Genomic DNA, 25,460 nt, shown 5'->3' with positions numbered 1-25,460 from the left:
GGTGTTTTATCTAATTGTCTCAAATTATTGGATAGCAGTGTACTGCCCCATTAGTAGGAGATGTCTTGACTGAACCAAAACTCGGAAACCCTCAGCAAAAAAACATTGAAGCAGCATTGTACTCAATAACTCTCATTCTCCTCAGCATGCATTTACTTTTTCTGTCCAGTGCCCAAAATCCATCCCATCAAACCAGCTCCCAGCTTTTTATATCTTAAAGACCTGTCCCAGCATCACTGTGTTGTCCAGGTAGCTGTTTCAACTGTATCTCCCATTCACACTTTCTTTCCTCATGCATCTGAAAAACCCCATTTATTTGTCAGAAAGATGGTATTTTTTTAATGATAAAATTAGTATGAATGACTAAGCCAATGCCAACATTATATAGAGAGGAATACCAAGAAAGAAGAGCAGTATAAGATCAGGGTTGGAGGGGTGTTTTCAGGTAGCTTTACACCGTCAAAATTAATTCCAAAGTGTTGGTGTTGGTATCACAGAGAAGTTAACATGGCTGTCCCTGCTTTGCAGGAACTCCTGAGTGAGTTTTTTGAGGCCCTGGAGTAGAGCTATCATTCTGTCTCTTTTCATGAGAACAAAAGCAAAAGTATGAAAAGAAGCAATGATTGATGCAAAGACAAGGTTTGCGGAGCTGCCTTTGAATGCACCTTCCCTGAATTCATATCCAAAAGAAATCATAGCTTATACTTTCTCACACAAGTTTCTTGTAGTTTGTTTTGTGGCATGTTCCTCAGGAAGAATAAAAGTACCCCTTTGATTTGAAATAACTTCCCCACCTATGAATTATATATAAGCAAAATTGTACTTCTTCAGAAGAAAAACTATCAGCTAATGGAAAAGTCAGTTTTCATTTGTAAAATTAAGTGCCATTACACATGAAGGGCACCTAAGGCAAGTGGCTCCTCTTCACCTCTCAAATACTGTAATTAAAGGTAAGGGTGTTTTCTTAAATGTCATTGTAGCATAATTGCATATGAGCTATTCTACCTACAGGTAATGACTGCTGTGTGCATTGGTCCTGAAATAAGCTCCCTCTAACCAGTTCCTAAAGCTTCTGAACAGCTGCTGAACTCAGAGCATGTAGGGTTTTAATAATTGTGGGATTTCAGGTACTGCAATTTCAGCAAACCACCTTTATTAAAATCCAATGTATTGTGCTATGAAAACATTACTCTAGAAATTAGTGGATGTCAGTCATTAGACTAGTATCTTTATTTTTAGGAACAATTTATGGATAATCGTGTTAATTTGAACTGTGGCATCATTTCTTAATCTTGTAGTAATGTATGTAGTAATGATGTAGTAATCTTGTAGTAATGATGTAGTAATTTAATGATTTTTCCTGTTAATTTTCATAAGCATCTTTAAAACAGCTGTTGTTATTCTGGTGCAAGGTGCCTCCACTTCCCACCCCATCCATGTGTTTCAGTCTTTCTCCCAGCTAGCATGGTGGAACTCTTAGCTTTGTATTGTCTGTCATGGGAGGTGATATAAGGAAAATGGGCAGAAGAAGACAGAAGTGTGATATTTTTGCTTGCAGGTGTTTTTGCTTGCCTGTCAACCTACATTTAAACACACGGTTGAGGGTTATTTTTATCCCAGTGATGGTCTGACAACAGGGTTAAACACAGCTAAAATTTCCATTATTTTGTCTGCAACTGGTTGGTTTATAATGGCTTGTATTTGCTGTTTATCAAACACATATAATTTATATATGACCCTTTTGTGGGTTAAGTAGAGGTGGCCCATCCACCTTGGTCAAAATCAGTAGAATTTTGTCCCAAAGAGTTGATATGTTGGGATTCCACATTGTTCTTTGCTCAGAATTGTTTTGATCGTTTTATCTGAGGACCATGCAGTCTTTGGGCTTATACACTTGGAATCAGTCCCCACCAACCTATTAGTTCTGTGTACTTTGCTGATTTCTTCACTTACAACTAAAAAAAAAAAAAAAAATCAGTTTCTGAAATCTGTATTAATTGTCAGCATATGGAGCTTACAGTTACAATCCCAAGAGTATCCCAGTGACATGCTAATCTCAAAATCAGCCATCCAACAGGTAACATTTACACCCACAACTTGGAAGCAAGAAATGGGAAACGCAGTTCTGTTGCAGTATGTGAGTAGCACCAGACTGTGGGGATGTTGGCTGTCCCTGGGATCTTGCAGCCTCTGCAAAGAGCAGGATAAATCCTCTTTTTTTTGCTCTTGCTTCAGGATACAAATATAAACATGTATTTTCTCATGTGAACAGTAAAGTCTGGGTAGGACCTAGGATGAATTGTCTGTTTATAAGAATAAACCAGCCTAATATAACATGCAAGAAATTGTATTGTGTATAGTTTAGTCCATTACCCAAGTTTCAAGTTTTTCTTGTTTGTGAAAATAAAAAAAAATTGAGGCTGAAAATTCACAGTATAGTTAATGATGCTGTTATTTGTCACTGTCACACTTCTAGTCTTATTCTGTTGAACATTTTTTTACTTGGTGCCAGTGTAAACGTCTGTTTATTGTGTAAGCCTTGGGCTTTTTTATTCTTTTTCATGCCCTCAAAAAGATAATGTATTCACACCTCTTGTACAATACCCATCCTCTTGTACAATGGTCTCCTTCACCTTTCAGAAACCTCCTAAGAGCCTCTTCCAAAACTACAGTGATCCTCAAATGAGCAGTAAATTGGCCAAAATCAGAAGCCTATTGCTGCTCTCACAGTAGTTTCTCCTGCATTTGCCACTGTTTTATCCACTGCCTGTATTTTCTACTGTTCTAACATACTGAATCTAAATGTGTCTGTTAATTCTTTCTTTAAACATTCCTCTTTCAGATGGTAGTGATCTCCCTGTTGACAGATAGTGAACAGATATTCTATTTTCTTTAATGTAGGAGTTGCCACCAAACCATTCACTTTGCATCACAATGATTTGCTTAGCATGCATGAAGATCGAACAGCTAAAAAGTACTTTCAAAACTCAGCACTTTTTCAACTTTTCTTGTGAGCAAAAAAAATAAAAGTACCTTGTCAGGCACCAGGATAGTTACTGAATCCTGTCACATTTCATTCTGCACTGCAATCAGCAACAATACACAAGTTGCCCTCATCATGTGGTGTTGGACAAAATTTGAAATTCCATTGTCCATAAGGTCCTACCTCTGTCAGCTCCTTGAAGAGATGTGTTCATGACACCAGGCAATACTTACGAATGAAAATGCTATGAGTGCACACAGTAGCTCAAAAAACTCTTGCTATTTTATGGCTAGATGGTTGTTATTTTTATAAGATCAAACTGATGGGGAACACAAGACTGAAGGGATCAAATAGATCCTCAATTCTAGCCCCTCATAATCACAAGTAGGTAAGGTTTTAGATATCTATTTCAGAAACATTCACAGCATAATCCACAGACACACTGAGCCTTGGGAAGCTCTTCAGTGCTTTGTAACAAGCATGAGACCTGGAGTCTCTGAGCACACCAAGGGAAAAGCAGGATCTTTATTACTGTAGGAGAAGACAATAGATTTCAAAAGGAGACAGTGTGTTTCTCAGACATTCTGCCCAAAGCCTTTGAAGATGGCAGTCAACTGTATGTGGGAAAACAAATATTTAAAAAAAAAACCCAAAAAAACAAAGAAAACAAAACCTTAAAACTGTATTTGCAAGAATTTAGAAACTTCCAGCTTTATTTTCCAGCTGCTAGTCCCTACTTTTCATTGAAACTTCCTTGTTTCAGTGAAAACTCTCCAAAATTCTTTTGTGACTTTCTCTTCTATGAGTTCATTCTTTTGTCTGTGTTCATCAGATAAATTCATAAATGTTTGTGCACTGACACATCACCCAGGATGTCACAGGGTATTGATTTGGAGATCAGCAGCAGCTGCTTGTGGTAGCAGGGGATAAAAAGAAGTAAATGAAGGGTCTGAAAGAATTAAAGGGTTAAGAGCTTAGCTAGGGGATAGAAGCAATACATATAATGATTAAGAATTAAGCAAGGAGAGTAGAAGCAATGTAGAAAAGTTAATTATTAGCAGATGGAGCTCGTTAGAGCTAAGACAATATATCATTTTCTTGGCTTTGTTGTGTCAGGATGGGAGGATGAGCTATTGTAAAGATGAAGAAACCGTAACTACACCTGGGCCCAAAACCAGCCAGAACCAGGCTGGGGAGCTTGGACCATGTCCAAGGGTCCAGAGAACCTGCCAACAAGGCAAAGGTGAAGAGTTTAATGAGAAGAAAATGTCTCTGACTTCATCTTAGGAGGAGACCACTGACCCATTTCGAAACCCACTGACTCATTTGGAATAAAGAACTAAGCAAGCATGGAAAGACTTTGAACTCATTTTAATATGAAGCAGGGGTAGTCAAGGTTAGGTAATGCATATGTACAGGTGTAGTGAATAATTATATGAATATGTAAGATATTTTGTGAATAAAAGAGGGCAAGAGCCCCATGGATTTCGCAAGTGCCTGTGGGAGGTGCCCAGCAGGGTAAAAAAGATACACTTTCTAACTTTAATTAGTTGAAGAGTATTTATCCACCCATCAGGAGGAACAAAGGATCTCAACAAAAGCAGGCAAAGATCAGGTTCTTTCAAAAGCTCCTTGCAACAGTGTACCAAGATGTACAACTAATGTGTTCATATTGTCTTAAACATCTGCCTAAGATTAACAGCTAAAACAGAGGCTTGGTAAAGGGAGACCTGACTTGCACATTATACTCAAGAATATATAGTTTAATTGGAAGTGATGCACTGAAATGGGAGTTTACTCACATTTATCATCAGGTGAAGGGCATTCTGCAGAAAAGTACTTCCAGTAGGACCAAAGCCAATATGCTCTGTAACACACAGTTCACTGCTGGTGTGGAAAGAAGCATAATTTCAGAGAAGTCTGCTGCATTTTTGGTTCTTTTGTTAAATGATGACACATGAGAAAGGGTTTTTTCTTCCTGGGTACCCATTCCAGCTAGCAAGATAGTCTGGCTAATATGAATTATCTGTGGTTGATTTGTGCAAGGCAAATGTTCTACATGGACATAGAGCAAGCATGGCTATCACCTGAATTGCTTTTAGCCCTTTTATTTAAGCCCTCTTGACACACAAGGACAATCTACCTATGTAGTACCCTAAAAGTTCTGTGTAAAAATACATTGTGTGGTTTTCTTTGTCTAACAATTGCATTTGCACCTTCAAAAGAGTCTTAAACTAAAAGTAACATGTCTGCTGAAATGCACGTGGAAGTACTGCTTTTGTTCTGCAGGAATTGTGCTACTGTATGCTAGCAAGTTTCAAGCTCTATTAAAAAAAGAGGAACTTATTTACATTAAGCATTATGTTGAGTCATATAAGTCTTCTAAAAGTAGATTTTTCATTGTTTCCTAGCATTCACATGGGAATTCCGTACTTGCAACAGAGATTATTTTAATCAAAGCTGATTACATTTTTTCAGGCTTCTTTTCCTTTAATTTGGTGCCTTTCAGTTTCCATGTTATTATTGGTCTATGTAATTTTCTCAAGCAAATGTTTTTTTCATCAGCCTTTGTACTCTGTGATGGCAAAAAAAAAAAAAAAAAAGAACTCTGACAGGCACTTGTGGGATTTATTATCACTGATGTTTAATATTTAACTATAGGTAAATAGAACTGAGTAAGAGACAGTCTGATTACCCTGAAATTATACACAGAAGAAAATACAGACATCTGTTTTTTCCTGCTTTTAATTTTGCTTATTAAAAAAAAATTAAAAAAGGTTTTATTTCTCTCTTTCCTCATCAGTATGTAAATTGATCGATTGACCTTACAATACACATACCAAGTTTTTTATGTCATGTTTGTGTTAGAAGGCATGGGGCTGCTGCAAATGAATGAAAATATGAAATATGGAGAACAGATGTACCAACTCTCTGGCTTGTTAGCCACAGGCACATGTCAAGCTCCAACTGCATCCCATAACTAGCTGGAGTTTCTACAAAGCAAGCTCAGCCCAGACCACTTCACAAAAGGAACATTAGCAATCTATTTGTTGTGTTGGAACTCCAAACTCTCCCAGAGATTCCCCTTCCTACAATTTCCAGGATTATGCTGTATGTGCTTTTTGTCTCTAATTATTCTGAGATTTTGTTGTATTAGTCATTTTTTGAGATGAATATTGAATATCTGAGAACTGAGGGAAAGGAATTTTTAGCTTGTTATAATTTTTTTAATGTTGTTTTATATAAATACATCTATCAGAATCAAAAGTCTTCAAAATATTTTGGAAAAAAAATATTGCTGCTTTTAAAGCACCTCTGGTGAAGCTCCTGATTTATTTTTTTTAAGGAGGATGAAACTATTTTCTAAAGTAACAAGCTAGTAAAAAACCCCAGCCCTTCTATCTTTGCATGCATAAAATCTTTAAAAGGACATTAAGATTGCAAATAAAGTAATCAAAAGTTAATTAGAACATAGCCAAATTAAGTTGACTGGTAAAGCTTTAGTTTGTCCTCACTGAGTGCCATGTGTTGGGGCACTATTGTGACATGACCACCAGCAGCTCTGCTACAAGGTTCTTTCTTTCATTCAGTACAAAAATGGGCAGTGCTCTCTTAGTGACAAATGGGATTTCAATCCTGATTGCATCCCCAGGCCTTATCCACTACATAGATACTGCTTTCAAGAGAGAATTGTTAACCTCTTTATAGAATTTTTTTAGTACTTCCTCTGTTACAATGTGTGAATGCTACATAAGGACTAAGATACTTACAAGTGCATTGTGGTATGAAGACAATTTTTATCCCTGCTTTACAGGAATGATGGCACAGAGATTAAACTGGAAAATAACCACTAATTTTGAGTATTTGATCTGTGATACCCAGGAACTCCTGTTTTGGAGAGTTTAGCATTTGCAGGCAGTTTGTGGGGTCAGGCCAGCACTCTGTGACTACTTTTACAGCTGGTCCTGCTCAGCATTTCTGCAAATCTGATGCTGGGGTCTCAAGTCAGAAGTCCCAAAAATGAGGAACATACAGTAAGTGACCACCTGTGAAAGTTTGCTCGAAGGGACTTGCCTCGCATCATTTGGGAACTCTGTGGTAGAGGCAGACTCAGAACCTAAACCCACTTCTCCAGGGTAGCATTCAGCTGCTTTAACTTGGAGAGCATCCTCTCCCTTCCTTGTTCACCAGACAGTTTATAACTTCTGCAACAGATGCAGCACGATTTCTGCGTGTGATAGTCTCATTTACTGAGCAGGACCACTCAGAGCAAAATTTATTCCATGCACATTAAAAAATAGGGGCCTTCAAAGGAAAAGTTAAAATATACAGCCATGGAGGAGGTAAGGGAGATGATTAGGTTTTGATTTGATATTTTTTGCCTTTGGAGTGCTCCCATATTTTCCTGGAAGAGGATCCTCCATGTCCCACTTTCAGATGACTCAATTAACAAAAATAACATTTGGAAAAAGCCTGGCATAAAAAAAATTCTCTTCAGTCTGCCACCTGCATTTCCACCATCTGAGTTAACTGCTCAGATGATGGCAACAGCAGGTGGTTGTCCTCTTGCTTCACTGAGGAATTTCACCAATATTTGCTAGAGCACGGAAGCATTCCCAGTCCAGGTGAAATCTTGGCCTCCACTGCAGTCTTGGGAGATTGGGAGTGAGAAGAGGACACTTGTCCTTTCCCCTCCATTCCCCAAACTTGCTCCCTTCTTCCCTTAGCTTTGAAAATTCAGTCTTCCTCTTCCACCACTCTTCTTGCCCCCCTCAATCTGAGGTGCATTGGTGCAATCCTATGCTCTTCAGCCAGGTCTCACAAAATCAGTGCAGATTCTCATATGAATCTTAACCTTCCCTTCATCATCTCAAAGAGAAATGGAAAAGAGTGTGAAGCCATCACCAAATGATAGTTTAATTTGAAATTCAAAATTAAAACCCTTTGGAAAATCTTCTTTCAGAAAGTGTTTCAGGCCAGGAAACTGTTTTACTGACATGCCTCTTACCTTACCATCAAGATGCAGGATTTCTTTAACAACAATTTGTAAAAATCCCCAAAGTCTAAGTACTTCTTCAGCACTTTCCTGATAATATAGGAAGCATTTATTTGCTAGTCACAGCACTTTATGCCCACATTACTATTTGCCTCATGAGAGCATAAAACCCCATTATTTGGGACAGCTGGTTTTCAGTCACCATCAGAGTTTAGTAGTGACAGGAATTCTATTTCTAAATAATTTCCTTTGCTGCTTTGCAGTTCCTTAAAGTGTATTTTTAAAATCTAGAATTCTGGCAGAAATATGACCTCATTCTACTCCTTCAAAGTCAGAATGTGATGGGTTTTGTTGTTGTTGTTGTTTTTGTTCTGTTTTTTGTTATATGACAATTATAACACTGAGAATGGCTGTTAATAGTTTTTGTATTCTAACTACTTTTACACAAGAGCATTTGATTATAAGGTCAGATATATTTTTACATTCCCAAGTGAACTTGGTCAACTGGTTATCTCTCACAATTATTTATTACCATCTTCCTCACAACTTTTCATCATTTCAGATGACCTGTTTTCTTGACTAATATTTTTTCATCTCAGCCCTGTGTAGGAAATATCTTCCCAACTCTCTGGTGGGACTTAATGTAGATGTCTGTCCCTGAAAATGGAGATTCTGTCAGAGGCTCAAACCACCTTGCTTTTGGTGGTTGCATGCCTAAAACTTTTGTTAACTTTGTGGTATCAGTTGTGTAGTATAGTAGTAACTTCCATGGAGATTCTGTCAAAATTGATTCCACATTTTCCTTTAAGAGGAAAAATAGGAGCTTATTTGCTTTGCAATGGATCTGCCTGGGAAGGGCAGCTGACCTTCCTGTTGCATGTGGCAGAATTTGGTCCAGCCTGTCAGGGTACCCTATTTATAATTATTTAAGACAAAAGTACCTGCAGAAGGAATACCTGTAGAAAAACTCCTATGGAATATTTCATGTTTTGGTCGAAAACCCAAAACATTTTCTCTTTTCAGTTTTGAGGAGGTTAATGCCAATATACAATCGGTTTTTCTAATGCTTGGTCTTCTGAAGAAATCACACATTTTCTTTGAAAGATAGTGCAGAAAACTTAACATTTTCCAGTCTTTTAAAGTGGCAATTTGTTTCTTTTATACTGTATCATACAATTTCTTCCTATTTTGAAGTTATAAATTAAATAAATGCACTTCATAGGCCTTATGCTATCATCCTGTAGATTGTTATATTTCTTTTCAGGTAAAGGTTAGCTTGTATTCTTACAGTGAAAACAGCATGTTGTAGTCTTTTAATGCATAATGTAAGTATTTTCATTAATAGTGTCTTGTTATTTCTATGCCAAATGAACTTGGGGATATCAGGCTGGCCTGTTGGTTTATTTCCACCACTTTTTCTTATGGGCATATTCCCCCATTGCTGGTAATTTCCAGAAGATTTAAAGATAATTTAGGGCTGCTTAATGATGAAAGTTGATTTTTCTTCCTATTCAACAGCTACAGATGTAGTGCTTCAATGGATGTTTACATGGTCTGTCTGCCTGAACCTGGGGTGTATCTTGACTTAAAAACATTAGAACTCTGTTAAATTCATTCTGTTTGCTTCTGTATGTCTGCTAAAGGTCTTTAATTCTAAATGGTTGCAGATGCTACAGCAGTTATTATGTCTCTCTTTCCAGCTTTTCCAGAAACAGACACAATTGCTTCCTTCCATTCTTTGTATCTGAAAAGGCTCTGTCACCTAGACTTAACATTTTTCAGCTCTCAGCTTAATGGTTTAGAGGGAATGGAATTGAAATGGAGTGTTGAATTAATCCTGTGTGATCTAAGTGCCCCTCGAATCTGAAAGCATGTTTCTTCTACAAATAGCTCAGTTACTTGGAAAATTGTTCGTTTCTATTTGGCTCCCCCAGCTTCACAATTAAGGGTTATTTAAATACTGTGTTCTTCTTTTTATCTGCTTTCTTTTTCAGGGAAAGACTTTCACTTTTATCCCTTATCAGGTTCACCTTCTAATTGTCAAGTCATAGAATGGTTTGGGTTAGAAAGATCTAGAGTAGAACTCTTCCCATTATTCTTTGCTATTTTTATGAAGTGCTGTTTTATTGTTCCCATCTTGCTCTGATAGTTTTCTGCTAAAGTATTATTGTGTTTTATTTATCCCAGTATTTAACAGTACTCATTATACCTGTAAATGAATCAAAATTATTTGTTCATATTTCACTTCAGAGTCTTTTAGTTAGGGCTGTTTCTTGTTTTGTTTTGTTGTTTTTTTTTTCACAATGCACTTTTTGATATTAGTTCCTTGTGCTTCTGTTGTGGTTTCTGGTTTTCTATCTCAACGGGGTTTCCCATCAGAAATTCACTTCCTTTGGTTAGATGAAGCCAAAGAAGAAGCTCCCTGAGAAGCCTTGCTGACATGAGCATTTGGACCAATATGCTGGGGTTAGTTGTAAGATGGGGGCTTTAGATGTGGGTTTTCCATTGAAAAGCTGATCTGCCCACTCATGCAGCTTCAGCTTCCATGCTGCTCTTCTCTTTTTAAGTCCTAGAAAAGGTAATTCCATGCTTAAACCTAACCTCTGCAATAATTTATCCAAATATCTGATTTTATGATTGTAATTATTCTATGGTTCTTAGTGAAATCTATTACAGATTTAATGATAGCCAAATAAATAAATCTTAAGACTGGATCATAACTTACAATCCACGTTGAGATGGCCCCCAATGGGATATGCAAATGTTTCATATTTAGTGGTAAGGACATGAGTCTGAAGGAGATAATATCTTATTTCAGGCTAAAATTCAATTTGTAAAGCATTTTCAATATATTTTGTCTTTCTTGGGGTAAAAAGCTTCACACATGAGATGTACTTGGAGATGATTGGGCAAAGCTCTTTCAAAAATAAGACCCAGTAAATAGCTATAAAGAGCTCTTATGAGAATTAAAATGCCAAAATAGCATTCTTTTGGTAACCAACTACAATGCTTTATAAGACAGACAAAAAAATTAAAACAAATCAGGAATTCACAGGAGTATGTGCAACATTAAGGCTGCACAGCAAGTTTCCCCTTACTGTAGTGACAATAATAGTGGTGTCAACCTTTGTTTGCAGAAATCATCATTGATCCTTTGGCTTTGGTGGCTCTATACCAATTTCCACCAGCTAAGGAAACAGTACCATAACTCCATCAATTACAATAAAAGTCTATATTTTGCATTGCAGAGAGTTTGCAATTTGTAGAATTATTTGTAAGGCAATTGAAGCATTTGAAATTCTGATATGTCCTCATCTTTTCATATTTGAAGTAATAAAAAACCCCTGTGTTTTAAAGTATAGACTAAACTTTTCCAATACAAATCAGAGACTTTTAGAGTCAGTTTCATAATCTGATTTGCTAATATGATATGATGCCATAATTTTTTTTTGTTTGTTTTTATGTTTCCCTTTCAGTTTGTTTGGGGCATTTTTATATGTCTTCTATACTAAATTATCTGACTAAAAGAATGGTAAACAATAACAATAATAAGCTGCATTCATTTCCTTTTTGTGTTTGTTTGGAGGTTTGACTTTAGTTTATTTGTTGGGGTTTATTAAGGAGAGATTTCTTTGTATTCCAGGGCTGGGAATGTGAATTCAGGGATTTTCTGAGCCAACTAATTTGAAATTCAGACTGCAGACTCATTCACTGTGAGACATTCATGCCCAGATCATCACTGCACACTACATGTAAAAGAAGAGGCCTCTCCATGTGTTGTTCCCTGTTCTTTCTGCGTAGAGCAAAGGCTTCATCCTTGCTCCAAGAAACTTTCTAGTTTCTTTTGAGCCTTGAATGGAGCACAATGGCAGAGATTTAAATGTTCACAGGTCAGCATGGTTAGACTCAGGAGGTGAGCATAGGCATGTGATCCCTCAACTTTCCCACTTTCAGGAAACATTATCTGTGGTGGTGTAATTATTGTGTAATTTACACCATGGGTATTCAAGACAAAGGTTATTACAGAACTAATTGGCCAGAAGAGTAGTGGCAAAGGCATCTGTCAAGGGTCAGAACAAGTATGGAAACACAGAAAATCTCTGTGGCTGTCATGTTGAGGATGTTTTTTTATAAAGTACCCTCTATTTTGAGGGGTCTATTTGGGCAGTTACAAATTGCCTGATGTTCAAAAAACTTCAGTAAATTTACAAATGCTAGGTGAGAAAACTTGCCATTTGAAGTTTTCAATTCCTTTAGGATGGGCAAGGCTGGTTTTCATTCTATATTTGAACAATGCCTCATGCAAGAATCTTTATGCTTTCTCAAACTCTCTGACAAGTGCTGTAATACACTATTTAGTTCTGGTTTTTATTCAGATGTAAAAATACTTCTACTGTACCATCACTGTGAGGTATTTTTCATGCCAAACAGAGATGGAAGAAAATTCTGAAGCTTCAACAAAATTCTGTTGTTTGAAGTTTATTTTTAAAACATGGAGGAAGGAGAAGAGCTCGATGTTGTGGTTTCTAACGGACACTCAAATTTTGTTATCAGGCACATCAATTGAGACATTGAGATGTGAAGAGTAAGTTCTCTTTCTCAGACATTTATCTGGAATCCATCCTCCCATCCAATTCAAAAATCAAAGGAGGCTTTCTCCTCTAATAGTACATCTTAGTAGAGGTCATCATGCTGCCAATCTTGGCTGCACTGTGGTGTGTTACAGGAGTCAGCTGACACTCAGTCCTCAGCTGCACCTTCCTCTGCCTCTTCTGAACACCTACAGGGAGGCAGGCTGGGCTCTGGCTCTAAGATCGTGTTGGGCCAAAGATTCAATGCACAAATGGGCTGCAGAGTTTAAAACTCCCCCACGAGACAGCATTTGCTCTTGCTCTTATGCTGTGTGCTTGTGCTGTGTATGGCACTCTCCCATTTCCTCTGAAAATAAACCTTTTGCTGACCTGCCTTCTGGTATAACCTCTCATATGAAACAAGAAATTTCTGATAGAGAGATTTGATTTAGGAAGATGGATCATTTTAGTGGTGGTAAAACCATTAGCTTTCATTCTTGACCTTCACCCTCTTTCACTATGCCTAGCCAGCGCACCCTCAAGGCTGCTTGTGCACTTTGGGAATTTAGCTTAACTTACTGCTATAATATATTTAGTTGCTGATTTGGGTATTAGGAAGCAAAGAAGAAAAACATTAAAATATTTTCCTTCCCCTTTCCCAGGCTCAGCTGCACTCCAGACACATCTCCTCCCTTCTTGTTATCTCCACAGGTTATAGTCAGTTCCTTTGGTGAGGAAATGAGTGGCACAGGGGTTTGGGGTCAAGACATCGTGGCTTCTCACCCTTTTCTTCCACAGCTGCTTCCTTCTCACTGATTTCCTCTGCTCCACTGTGGTCACTCTGTGGGTCACAATCTCTTTGGTGTTGTGGCTGCTCTGTTACGGAGCATCTCCAAGTCCTCTGACCTTGCTGTTCCCTCATTCCCTTGTTTCTCTCCTTGTCACATTCCCTCCTTGTCCTCTCTGGTTGCCAGTTAATTTTCTTTTATAATCCCAAATTCTGACCAGGGAAGTGGTGCAAAATAGAACCTGAAGTTCAAAAAAATACATACATACATATATTAATGTATTTCACTAAAAAAAAGACAACCTGAATTTTTTGGTGCAAATTTTGAAAAGGCAGCTTGCATCTGAAACCAGCAGAAATGGTTGATGGCTTCAAATTGCTTTCACTGAGCTTTCATAACCAGGCTAGTTCTTTACTAGGTTCTTGGTTGAGAGAATACATATAAATAATGTAAGAATTACTATTTTACAGCAGTTTTGTGGCAAATGCTGAGGAAATTCTGCAAAATGTGCCTCTGAAAGACTTGGCTGAAAAGACCTATGGCACAGACTGGAGTTTGTCAGCAATAAGAAGCTCTGAGCTAAAACCCACAGAGTTCTTGCTCCTGTAGGATACAACATCATGTCTTGGAGCTGCTCAGAAAGTGTTTGGCAGATCATCAACTACAGCTTGTCTGAATCTGTACTGAATCCTGTAGTCAATGCTTTAGAGCTGAGCATGGGCTACAAATAGGAGCTTTGAAGCAGGATTCTGAAATTCCTTCAAACTCTTATTTTGAGGTCTAGTTTGGTCCTAGAGGTAACTGAGCTAACAAGAAGGTTCAGATGAGAGCTCAAAGAACACTCCAGTCTGTGTGGGACGGATGAGGGATGTAGGGGTTTGCCTTAGATTCACCCTACCACAATACCAATGACAGATTTGTTAGAAGGTGCCATTGACAAAATAAATCTCTCTCAGTGCTTAAAAACCACATGTTTTGGACATTAAAACATTTTATTATATTTATATCAGTATAAATCACCCTCTTTTGTGCAGAATGAAGGAACATGCTAGCAGTTTACTGTACCTATACTCTCAAAAAAATCCCTAGGCAAAACACTTCCCTAAAATCAGCTATTTAATGCAGCCCCTTTGCCAGCTCTTTGCTGTGGGAAGTCAGTCTTTCTTTCATTTCCAAAACCAGACAGATTCTTGTCTTGTGTGTGGAACTGAACTTCTAGGTAAGTGTCCAGGTTTTGGGGTTTTTTTTAAGCTTACTTAAGGTGTGCCTTTTTCTTCTTTGGTATGGAATCAATGGTGAAAGTGGTAAGACCATTCAACAGTACCTTGCCTATACTTGTGTGTTTTAGATTTTGCAAAGCACTGAGGTGACTGTACATGTTCTGTCAAGGTATCAGTTTGGAGTCTGAGATGGAAAAATTCACTTTAAGGAAAGTGAATTACTTAAAATCACGGGAAGAATATGTGGGAAGCTTTACAAAGCAGATTCCTGTCTTTAATTTCTATAGCCTTGGAATTTAACCCTTGGAATCTGTGGCTACTGCTGCAGCTAAAGGATTGACATTGCCCATTCTGGTTTTAGAATAGATTTGGATCAGATAATTCAAATACTTTTTGCACTCAGAGAGAAATATACCACTGATTTCAGTGAGGTCAATTTACTGAGTTGCTAGGATTCCACCATTATTTGCCTGGTTGTCAAGATTTAAAAACACTTCTGCAAATTTTGACCATACCCTATAACATACTTACCTGAGGCAAAACTCCCAGCTTAGAACATTCCTGGTCAATGTTGGATAAAATTCTTCCTTGGTAATATCTATGTATCCTGTCTCTCCTTTGTATTCTGAAACATCACACACAATAATCAAGTATTTAATGAGTAAAATGTTGATGTATTGATTATTATATTTACAGTTTTGATGGGGGAGGGAAATCTGCAAAGCAACAAAACCTGATTCTGGTTTTCTTTAAGAAATACAAATTTAAAAGGAGGTACTAAGGACATATTTCTGAGTAATATTTTTCATATTAAACTGTCTGAAAAAATGTCTATTTACACTGTTTATTAAACAATCAGATTTGCCTCTGGAAGTCACAATTAGTCTGAGTGTTTATGTATGTTCATATACAGTCATATGAAAATCTATATTAGGAAAAAACTCTAAGCTTGTTTCAACTGTCTGTGAACCAAAGGGACTTAAACACTTGCATTTAATGTAGGCCAGTATTTTCTTGGGGAAATCTTATGTTGACTAAGACTCAATGTCAACAATAACAAATTTTCACTTCCTAATGTCTTTAAAAATGTATTTTTGAGGGTATGGATAATAATCTAAAAGTTGTAGTATTAATGAAACTGTAAACTTATTAACAAAAATAATTTGTATTTTTAAAAATACAATGTCACAAGTTTAAATATCAGCTTCTAATAATAAATCCTTTTTATCTGTGTTTTTGAAACTATTTTACTTTGTAACTGGAAACAATACTGAGATGTTTCATTTAGTTGTTTTAATTTATGCTCAGAGAATTATAATTTTTTTTGAAAGATACCGTTTTTAAAATATTGGTTCTTTTAAACAGGATTCAAGTCTTGATATCTAAATAATGGTAAGTCTACAACACTTGTATTTCCTTTCATTATTGTTTCAAATATGCTGCAGAAGACTCAGTCAAACTCAAATTTGAGGGTATCTTTACCTTTATACGACAAGGTGTTCTTAAATTATAATAAACAGTTTTCTGAAAATCCACACTTGGTTTCCTGTACGGCATAGTGTAGTATTTTCTCTGCATAACTGCTTCAGAAAATATATGCAATTTTTTTTGTCATGTCAATGTTATTGAAAGATAACTCTGGCTTCATAAGCAGTGTTACACAAGTGATACAAACATCTCTTTATCACAGACTGTAAAACTCTCCACCAGCAGTAACACCCTTTATGTAAACTTCTTTTGCAAATTAAGGAAATGAACCTTGAAACATCAGAGGAGTGAGATGAATAATGCTGCCCGTGTGAATTGTCTCACTGACCTCAAAGGAGTGAGAGCTCTCTCATAATAGTAAAAGATTATAGTGATGCCTTGGTGCCTGCCCAAGATCTATTCCAGGAGGATGTGTATCCATCACTGCATTTATTTAGGATGGGCTGATTGACAATGTTGAAAGAACCAGCCTGTTTTTTTCTGGGTCCTGACAGAAAAATGTTCTTGCAGAACTTTCCTGACCACGATGTGCTGGGCCAGGCTTTTGAAGATGCTCTAGAAGTGCTGCAGCAGCACTCTGACAGAGAAATGCAGCATCCACCAGGTAACAAACACTCTTATTCTACTTCATTTCCCAGCTCCTATTTTTATAGGAAAGCACTTCTTGAAACATAAAGGTGGGAGAGTAATTCCCCAGAAGTGGATTAATGAGATGTTTTGTGAGGATGAAAAGGAAGAAAATTGTTTGGAGGATTTCCACCCCTCCATGAGTACTTCCCAGTGTGGTGAGCATCTTCCAGGTCACAGCACAGGGAAACTTGGACTGGCTCTGTTCACCCTCCCCACAGCACCACCCCAGGTGCATTGAGCTCACTTTTTCCATAATCAGAGGGTATATGACTCTTGTGCAACAGCCTGTTTCCAATTTTAATGTTTTAACTTCAAAATGCCCTCCTGCTATGCCATGAATCCCAATGCAAAAACAAAAAACAAAAAAACAAAAAACCAGCAACAACAAAAAAGAGCAAGTGAAATTAATTTCCTCATTTTTTTTCTGCACTAATATATAAATCTTAAATATTTGTACTCAGGAATGATAGTTTGAATCTGGATAATTAATAGAATTTTTTTTTTCTTGGCTTCAAGAGTTGTATACTTTACAAAACTTAAAATGCCAGAAAGCTGTAAATTGTTCCAGTTCTGGCAAGGTTTTGGTAATCAAATTACTATAAAATTTAAAATTTGTGTTTGGTGTTTTTACACTGTAAGCAGAAATGCAAGGAAAGGAAAACAGGAGGCTACATTATAAACCCTCTAAGCCCAGAACAAAGTACCTGCTGTCTTTTGTATGAAATGCCTTTCATATGAGGAAGTTTATTTATATATTATCTGTTATAAAATGAAATGTAAATAAGACCAGTAGGGCTGTATCTTCAGCTGTTGTTAGCAAAGTTTTGGCTCCACTGCACTGGTAATTTATACATGCTGGAGGACTCTCTATACATAATTACGTAAAATCTTCTACCTTTTATATGTTTTTAGGGCTGATGGAGTTATTAAACCCTTGCAATGCAGGGTTTAGCCTGTCCACAGCTATACCCACATTTCCACTTGCAATAGATCCAGCCATACCCTCCAATATCTTCTTCTGACCACCTGCAGTGGGCTATTTTTTCAAATGTCTTTAGTCTGGTGTTGTCCTCTGCCTCTTTTAAGCATCACAAGTTCTTGGGTACCTTCTGTGTCATTCTTTCAGGCAGTGCACATGTTCTGGTGCTCCTTCATTCACCATTGGAGACTCTGACTTGCATTGTACTAAAGGGATGCAGAACTGTCTGACAGTCCCTTTTCCTTTCTAGATGTGCTATTGGAGTCTATATTTATCCAATTCACTATGTCTGGTGGTCTATATGGCCCTCTGTTCTCCAGGAACCAAACAATTTCATGATGTTATGAAATATCTAGCATTTTATCTTAAAAAAAAAATTGCTTTTCGTTGTGAGGGCTAAAAAAACCAGCCCAAGAGTGTGATCAGCAGCAGCAGTACAGATTTTGCTGGATAACCTGCTGATGTGGAACATCTTGGCTCTGGGCACTTTATTATCTAGGAGGCAGCCACAGGATAAATGCTTTTGAACAGGCCCAGCACCGTGTCAAAATATTTGCTGTTGTTGCTTTTTTTTAAAACTTCTTGTCTCTTTTTTTACTCACTTGGTTTTTGCTCCCTCCTCCTAATTCAGGTTATAAAAACTGCCTGACTGTGATCAACCATCACCACCACCTCCGAGCAAGTCCCAGCTACTGTGCAGCACCATCTGTGGAGGAGCAAGGGTATAACTGGAGAAATGTGATTGTGAGTGAACTAATTTCTAATAATAGTTAATAACTGGAAACTGATTGCTCATTTGGGATTTCTGATACAAATCATTATGCTAACACTAACAGAAATTTGGTCTGGCCAGGCATGATTCAGATGAAACTGCCTTGGGAAATATTTGCAAAATGTGATTAATAATATCTTTTTAGGAGTCAGCAGCTTGTTTCTGATTCTCTTCTGTGGTTCATCACATAACATGACAACTAACAAACAAATACTAGGGAATTAGTTATAGGAAAAAAAGGGCTTCTTTGTATTACCTGGGAACAGGCAGAGAACCACAACTTCCAACCCTGATGTAGCTTCTGACACTGTGGAAAAGAACCACGATTTTGATTTCTCCGACAGCAATTTGTTCTGTAAGTTCTGGAAAGACCAGCATTATCTGAGCACAGCTTCAGCCATCAGAGTCCATATGCATTCTTAAAAGCACTGGGAATGTGGTCTCCAGGAGTGATGGAAAATTAATATTGCAGGGGAGATAATTTCAGGGAAACAAATTCCACAAAAGCCCATTTTCAACCAGCAGATTAACAACAACACAGCATGGGAACTGGAGAGTCTGTTGGAGCTGCTGTCCAGGTGGCCCTTGTCTTTTCCTAGCTCTGAAAGCTGTTCCTGCTCTGCTTCCAGCAGAAGGGTTGAAGGCCCAGAGTGAGGCAGTTATGCTGTTTTCCCTCTCAGCTTCTCCTCTGGTGGGCAGCTCTTGCCCCCAGACATGAATTAGTGCTGCTTGTTACTGGTACACTACACCGAGTGCCTTCGTGGCTGAGAAAAATCTTCCGTGGGTGAGATGATAAAAAGTTGCATTTTGAAGGCTTTGGGCAATTAATCACCACAAATTTCTTTTTATTGGGAGAATGTACCCTATTAGTAACTTTTTATTGTCTTCATTCTTGAAGAACAGTGCCACGGATTTTTATGCAGATGAGGCTGTCTACCATACACTGCAGAACACTCCAGAAAGTCAAGTGATGCATGCTGCTGCTAGCCAGCCAAAAGCAGGGAAAGGTCTGTAAAAAGATCATATCTTGATATGTAATTTATGTTACTTAAAAAAAAAACCCCTCTTGACAAATCATGCTTTCTCCTTTTCGTATTCTTTTCTAACTTTCAACAGGAAAAAAATGTGAGCATTTGCTAGTGACTAGGATACAGCTGGTAGTGTTCAATTTCCATCTGCTAAATCTTATAAGATGTGATAAATCTATTATTAAATTATTCCATCTTTGCTTAGTACATGGAAAACCAAACCAGAGATGTATCACTTCAAAACATTTAGGATGAAATCTGATGCAGAGAAATCTATCTAGATATCAATAGCATCTTTATCCACTTACACAACTTATTTTATGTGGCCCAGCAAGCAGTGATTTTCTTGACAGTTTTTTGCATACATGAATATTATTGCACACCCGATTTTATGCCTCTCTTAGTTTGCTTTTCAAATCACCTTTCAGCTTTGGTCACTTCCAGTGTGCATTTTTATGGTGATTTTTCTGCTCCTTCTGGTTGACTTTACTTGAATTATTACCTATTTTGCAAAGGATTGGTTGTGTGACATTGTCATTGCAATATTTTGTATTTTTATTGCATTCATTTTGTGGGTATTTGGAGGGGAGGGACTCGGCATCCTTTCTGTGAGTGCTGGATGAGATTTTCACAGCTTCAGCTCTGAGCTATTGTACCTACTTTTGATCATGAGGCCTTTTTAAGTAGCTTCCTGAATTGGCTGCTTTTTTGAAATCCCCTTTTCTCAGTTTTAACCACATGGTATCAGTTTTTGGTGTCTCTGCCCATTGATGCTGAACACTGTGGTCTCTGTTGTTTAATACTACTACTACTATTGCTACCACAGACTCTTTGGGATGGAGGGAAGAGTAGCCTCTCTTTCTCAGTTTTCTACTTCAGATATCTGAAATTCTCCATTGAATTCCAAGGAAATGAAAACCTTTCAAATCCAGAAATGTTGCTTTTCCAAGTCTTATCCAGCGTTGCTTTGGGGAATTTTACATGTCACTGTCTGATTTGACCTTCAATTAATACTGCTCTGTTAAGCTTCATTTCCTGTTTCCTATTTCCTTTACACTCTCATCAATCTTTTTTTTCCAGAAGACAACCTGCACCTATTTGCAGAGTGACTAACCATTCTTATGGGATTGTTTTGTGTCCTCTCACAGATTTCTTTGTGCCCATGGTGATCTTCCTGCCAGAAACCGTGATTTGGGGGACTATTTCCAGTATACTAAATGCATTAAGTCCTCCTAGTTTTTTGTTGAGACATAAGTGGTTTTCTGTACACTAGCAAGTAGTGTGGCTTTTTAGGAGTAGCTCTGCAGATGAAACCATCAGCACTGAGGGCCCAAATCCTGTGTTTAAAGTGTTTCACAAAATTTTATTTAGGGCAATCTTTAGGCTGGTCACAAGTTCTGAAGGGTACACTGACTCAGATATGCTTTTGGAAAGCATCTTTTGAGACAAGTTTCCTATGAAAAGAGTTCCAGTTCGTTCACCACAAAACCATTCCATGATCTGAGCTAATGCACAGTGGAGTGGAGGCAGTCAAGAGAGGTACTTCAGAATTGAATTAGATGCATTTTCCCTGAGACAATTAGGCAGCTTCGGGACAATTCAGCACTGAAATCTAATGCAGATACTCCGAAACACCTTCTGGAGGAACCTGCTTGTCTCCAGTCAGCACATAAGAAACCTGCAGACACTCACCTGCTGGCTTAGACTGATCTTCAGGGCCTGAAAGTGCCTATCTATCTATGTGGCTTATGGAATGAGATACAATACAAAGATCTGTTAACTCACCCTACTCAAACTACTGTATAGCACTTTGGGGATAACAGCTGGGCTCTGGAAACACAGCTGCACAAACACGTAAGAGCAAATAAGCCCTCTCTAACAAAGACATCAGCTAGAGGTGATGTGTCTAGAAATGAAAACATGGGCAGAAATGACTGCTGAACTAAGAGGCCAAATCAGGTACTAAATCAGGTGCTGCTGCAGACCTGGTCTACACCATCCTTTTCCAGCAGAAATTTAGTCCACAATAGTCCATGGATTTTCCCCTGGTCTTGTTTATTCTACCATCAGCTTGTAGGATAATTTAGGTTGGAGGGGATCTAAGGAGGCTGCCTACTAAGAATTGTCCACTGTGACAAGGCAGTGTCCTTCAAGGGTTTCCTTTTAAGCTTCTTAGTAATCTATATGTATTTCTAGTAGGATATGTACTTCCAGTCACAGGCCAGTTTTTATTTAGATAATGAAAGGTTATTAATTTTTTGGAAAGTACCTCTGATTTCAGACTCTTCTTCTTCCCAGCCCAACTTTTACTTCTGTCCTCTTTCCTTATCACCAGATACAGAGTTACTGTCATCCCTGACAGATGTCTTGACCTCAGTGTTCCCTAGCAACTGTCACTTTCCCCGTTTCTAGTTTAAAATAGCCACACAAGACTTCATGAACTTCAGGTGCAGCTGCTTATTTCCACTTTGGTTAAAGTGGAAGATGTTTTTCTGCGTAGATTCTCTCTTCTGCAAAATGTTCCTCTTTGTTTGATAATCTTAAATTCTTCCTCCTCACAGCAGCTTCTTGGTCCTCACTTGGCTTTGGGAAGGGAACTAGAAGTACTTCATAGAGGAGAATCTACAAGATCTAAGTGAAACTAAGCAAGCCTTACTAGGAAACTGAAGTTTTAGAACTGAGCTTGTGAGAAGAACTTAGTTAACTGGCAAATATTTCAGTATTAACCTTGCTTTATTCTGTATGGGAATGTAAGCTGATACTTTGCAGATTTTTTTAACTATCACAGCTTTTAAATATCATAGCTTTTTGGCTACATGAGGGTTCAAAACTAACCTGCTTTTCCTGCTTACCTGCTTGTCCTTTCTTCTATCAGAGGCTACCTTGCCAGATGCCCAGAACACTCCTGAAACAAACCTGACAAAACTGAACCATCTCAAAATCTCTGAGTTTTGAATAAACAGGGAAACCATTTATTCAAGAATGTTCAGATTGGCTCTCCAGAACCTCTTTCCTGCCCTGTCTGAGGATGTAATTTCCTACTGTGAGTTGCTTGAGTGTGCATCTGCACATCATGTCTCTGAAGACTGGTGCTTCTGAGACCTACCACACAGTGAAGTCACCAGATATTTGTTATCATCCCCACATAACCTTCTCTTGAAACTCTAATGACCAAATCCCTTTCTGTCACCACAGATCTGTACACGCCTCAGAACTAGAGTGTGGTGCTGGTAATGTCAAGGTCGTGGGTTTGCTCCCTGTATGAGCTGTTCACTTAAGAGCTGGACTTGATGATCCTTCTGGGTTCCTTCCCACTCAGACTATCCCATGATTCTGCATTGCTCACATCTCTGTGATCCCATTTACTGTTGCTGGTCTTCCACTGAACAGTTATACTGATCTTTTAATCTGGGACAGTGTACTAGGTGTAGCTATGCTTTTGCCTGTAAGACCCTTTCCAGGAAAAAGACAAATGCTTGTCTTTTAAAACAAACATAAAAGTCCTGTTCTGACCCTTTGTGATTTATTTCTTTATAGGTAGAAAAAAGCTTCGACTATTTGAATACCTCCATGAGTCTCTCTATGATCCAGCTATGGCAAACTGCATCCAATGGGTGGATAAGCCAAATGGTGTCTTCCAGTTTGTCTCCAAAAACAAGGAGAAACTTGCAGAACTGTGGGGAGAGAGAAAGGGAAACCACAAGATCATGACTTACCAGAAAATGGCCAGAGCACTGAGGAATTATGGAAGAACAGGTGAAATCATTAAGATCCGTAGGAAGCTGACATACCAGTTCAGTGCTGTTGTTTTAAAGAGACTTTCTCCATCTTATTTCTTGGGAAAAGAAACAATTTATCACCCCTACATTCAGTCTAATCAAGAATATCAGTGTGCAGATGACTGGACCAGTTACAATAGTTACATGTACAACAATGGTTATGCCTTACAGCATGCTAGCAGCTAGACTTACCTGTCACATAAACTGGCCTTTGTTGACCAGCAATACTTTCCAGCACAGAAACTCGTCTCTCTACATAGCTTTTCCTTTAAGATATCATACAAACACATGAAGAGGAAGGTTTAAAAAATTATATTGGCCTAGTTTTGTTCCTTTTGAAGTTAGTGATATATGGTCATTGCCTATTGAAGAAATCCAGCTGATGTAGAACACATACTATTCTAAATTATACTAATCAAAGGAATTACTGTAGTTTCAAGCTGGTACATTCAAGAATAGAACCAAGGCTTTTTTGTCTGGTAGTGGACATCAAAGATCCCATTGTGACAACACTCACTGGAAGTTTTATGCAAATCTCCAATTTAGGTGTTTAGAATTTAGGTGACGTACCATGATTGCTGCATCCCTAAACTAGAAAGGGAAGATACTTGCCAACTGTGTGGAGCTGCTGTCTTCTTTTTTCACCAATGTTCTTTATAAAAGGACATCTTCTGAGTGAATCCCTGGCTGAATGATAGGAGTCCACATGAGGGTGCACCTGTTGATCAAGTTCTTAATCCTTAATTACTTAAATTAACATATCTTAGCACAAATCCTGACACGTGGTATTAGGATTGCCAGGTGCACATTTTACTGTTGGCAGTGGATTCACTGGGACATTGAGAGAGTTAGTAAAGGATTGTGCTTTTGATTAATTTTTCATTAAGTTTTGTACAGTTATTCCCCCACTAATATGAGGAGCTCCACTTTTATCCAGCAGTTCTGTACTGACCTAAAAAAATAGCTTTGCCATTTATTTTAGGACTTATAAATTTATAAATAAAATTTCACTTCTCCAGCTCTTTTTCTAAATGGGAATGTAGCTGGAAAGCTCAGTAATTTTAGTCTCTTCCTGGGGAAGAAGAACTAAATTTAGTCAAAAAGAGAGCAGTGTTCCCTTATGTCAGGATAATACCTATAAATCTACTATTCCTCATACTTCTGTTACCTGATCAACTTGTATCTTCATATGAGTTGTCTTTTGTGCTGAAATATTTCCATTCAATTGTGTTCAGTTCCAAGTTCTGCATTTTGCAGTGTGTAGGCCTGGATATTAATAAAGACAAACATAATTTCTATGGAGAAGTATAAATGGTGGCCTGATATGTTTGATAAAACTCATTGGCTTTGATAGTTGTCCCTTGCTGTGATTCCTGTTTACTCCCCTGTACAGGGCTGTAATTTTTTGTAGTTGACACACTGCAGTGCGCTCTGCTTAAGCAAAATTCAAGCTTTAGGGTTGGTACTTCGGTAAGATGAAATATTTCTGCTCCTAGAAATATGAAGCAGGTTAAATAGCACTAAAAAAAAAGGCCCAGACTTTAAGTCAGAGGGGTTGGACCTCGGAGGAGTGAGCTTTGCCTCTTTGGAATGGGCGGTGGCTCTGGACCCACAAGATGGCAGCAGTGGCCAGCTTTTCACACCGAGGCTGTGACCCTTGTGGGTCACATTTGTTCTCCCTATGTCCCTTTAGGTTATTTTTCTTCCCCACCATGTGTAGTTGTTTCACCTTGGCGCACAGCAGTGCTGCAGGTGCGGCAGAGGCAACACTGTGCCTTTGGACACCACAGCCCATCCAGCTCCAGCTGTGGCAGGGACAGAAAGTGTGGTGGCACAGCCCTGGCACTAAACCCACCAAATAAAGCAGATATATCGGCAGATCACAGCTCTGTGCTGACTGCCCTGGACAGGGGCCCCTTCTACAGCTGACGCTCAGTGTCTTCTCCATAATAAATCTGCCTCGGCCAATGTGGCTAGGGGTGATGCGTGAGGGAGAAATAAAGCTGGTCTTTCTGATTTAGACTTCAGGATTCCTGCAATTCGCTGAATGGCGAGTGCACCGTGCAGAAAAATCCCTGTCGATAGTGACAGCAGAGGGCGTTTGCCGAGAGGCATCGTTTCCTTGGGTTTCTTAGTTCCAGCAGATATTGCTGTGAGTTACCAGCTGGCCTTCTGCAGGTGACACTTCCACCTGTGTGAGGACCTCTGCTGAAACCTACCACTGCC

At 38.3% G+C, this 25,460-nt stretch overlaps 1 protein-coding gene across 4 annotated transcripts; it reads left to right on the top strand.

The window, feature by feature from the left end:
* The first annotated feature begins 6 nt into the window (after nucleotides 1–6).
* SPIC (Spi-C transcription factor) lies at nucleotides 7–24,546 on the top strand. Of its 4 annotated transcripts, none has more exons than XM_023937160.2 (6): nucleotides 7–950; nucleotides 15,924–15,950; nucleotides 16,557–16,650; nucleotides 18,287–18,399; nucleotides 19,326–19,434; nucleotides 22,993–24,546. In XM_023937160.2, exons 2-6 carry the CDS (start codon nucleotides 15,948–15,950, stop codon nucleotides 23,418–23,420), a joined length of 747 nt encoding a protein of 248 aa, XP_023792928.2. In that variant the 5' UTR covers nucleotides 7–950; nucleotides 15,924–15,947; the 3' UTR covers nucleotides 23,421–24,546. The 4 variants fall into 4 exon arrangements, with proteins under 4 accessions (XP_023792928.2, XP_023792936.2, XP_023792921.2 ...); XM_023937153.2 differs by lacking the exon at nucleotides 7–950 and adding an exon at nucleotides 14,394–14,557; XM_023937168.2 differs by lacking the exon at nucleotides 15,924–15,950.
* Nucleotides 24,547–25,460: the final 914 nt, after the last annotated feature.

Source organism: Cyanistes caeruleus, chromosome 4, assembly GCF_971803275.1.
Source record: "Cyanistes caeruleus chromosome 4, bCyaCae1.hap1.1, whole genome shotgun sequence".
Classification (NCBI taxonomy): domain Eukaryota; kingdom Metazoa; phylum Chordata; class Aves; order Passeriformes; family Paridae; genus Cyanistes; species Cyanistes caeruleus.
The sequence above is the reverse complement of the archived record's forward strand: the minus strand, read 5'-3'. Positions and strand labels throughout refer to the sequence as shown.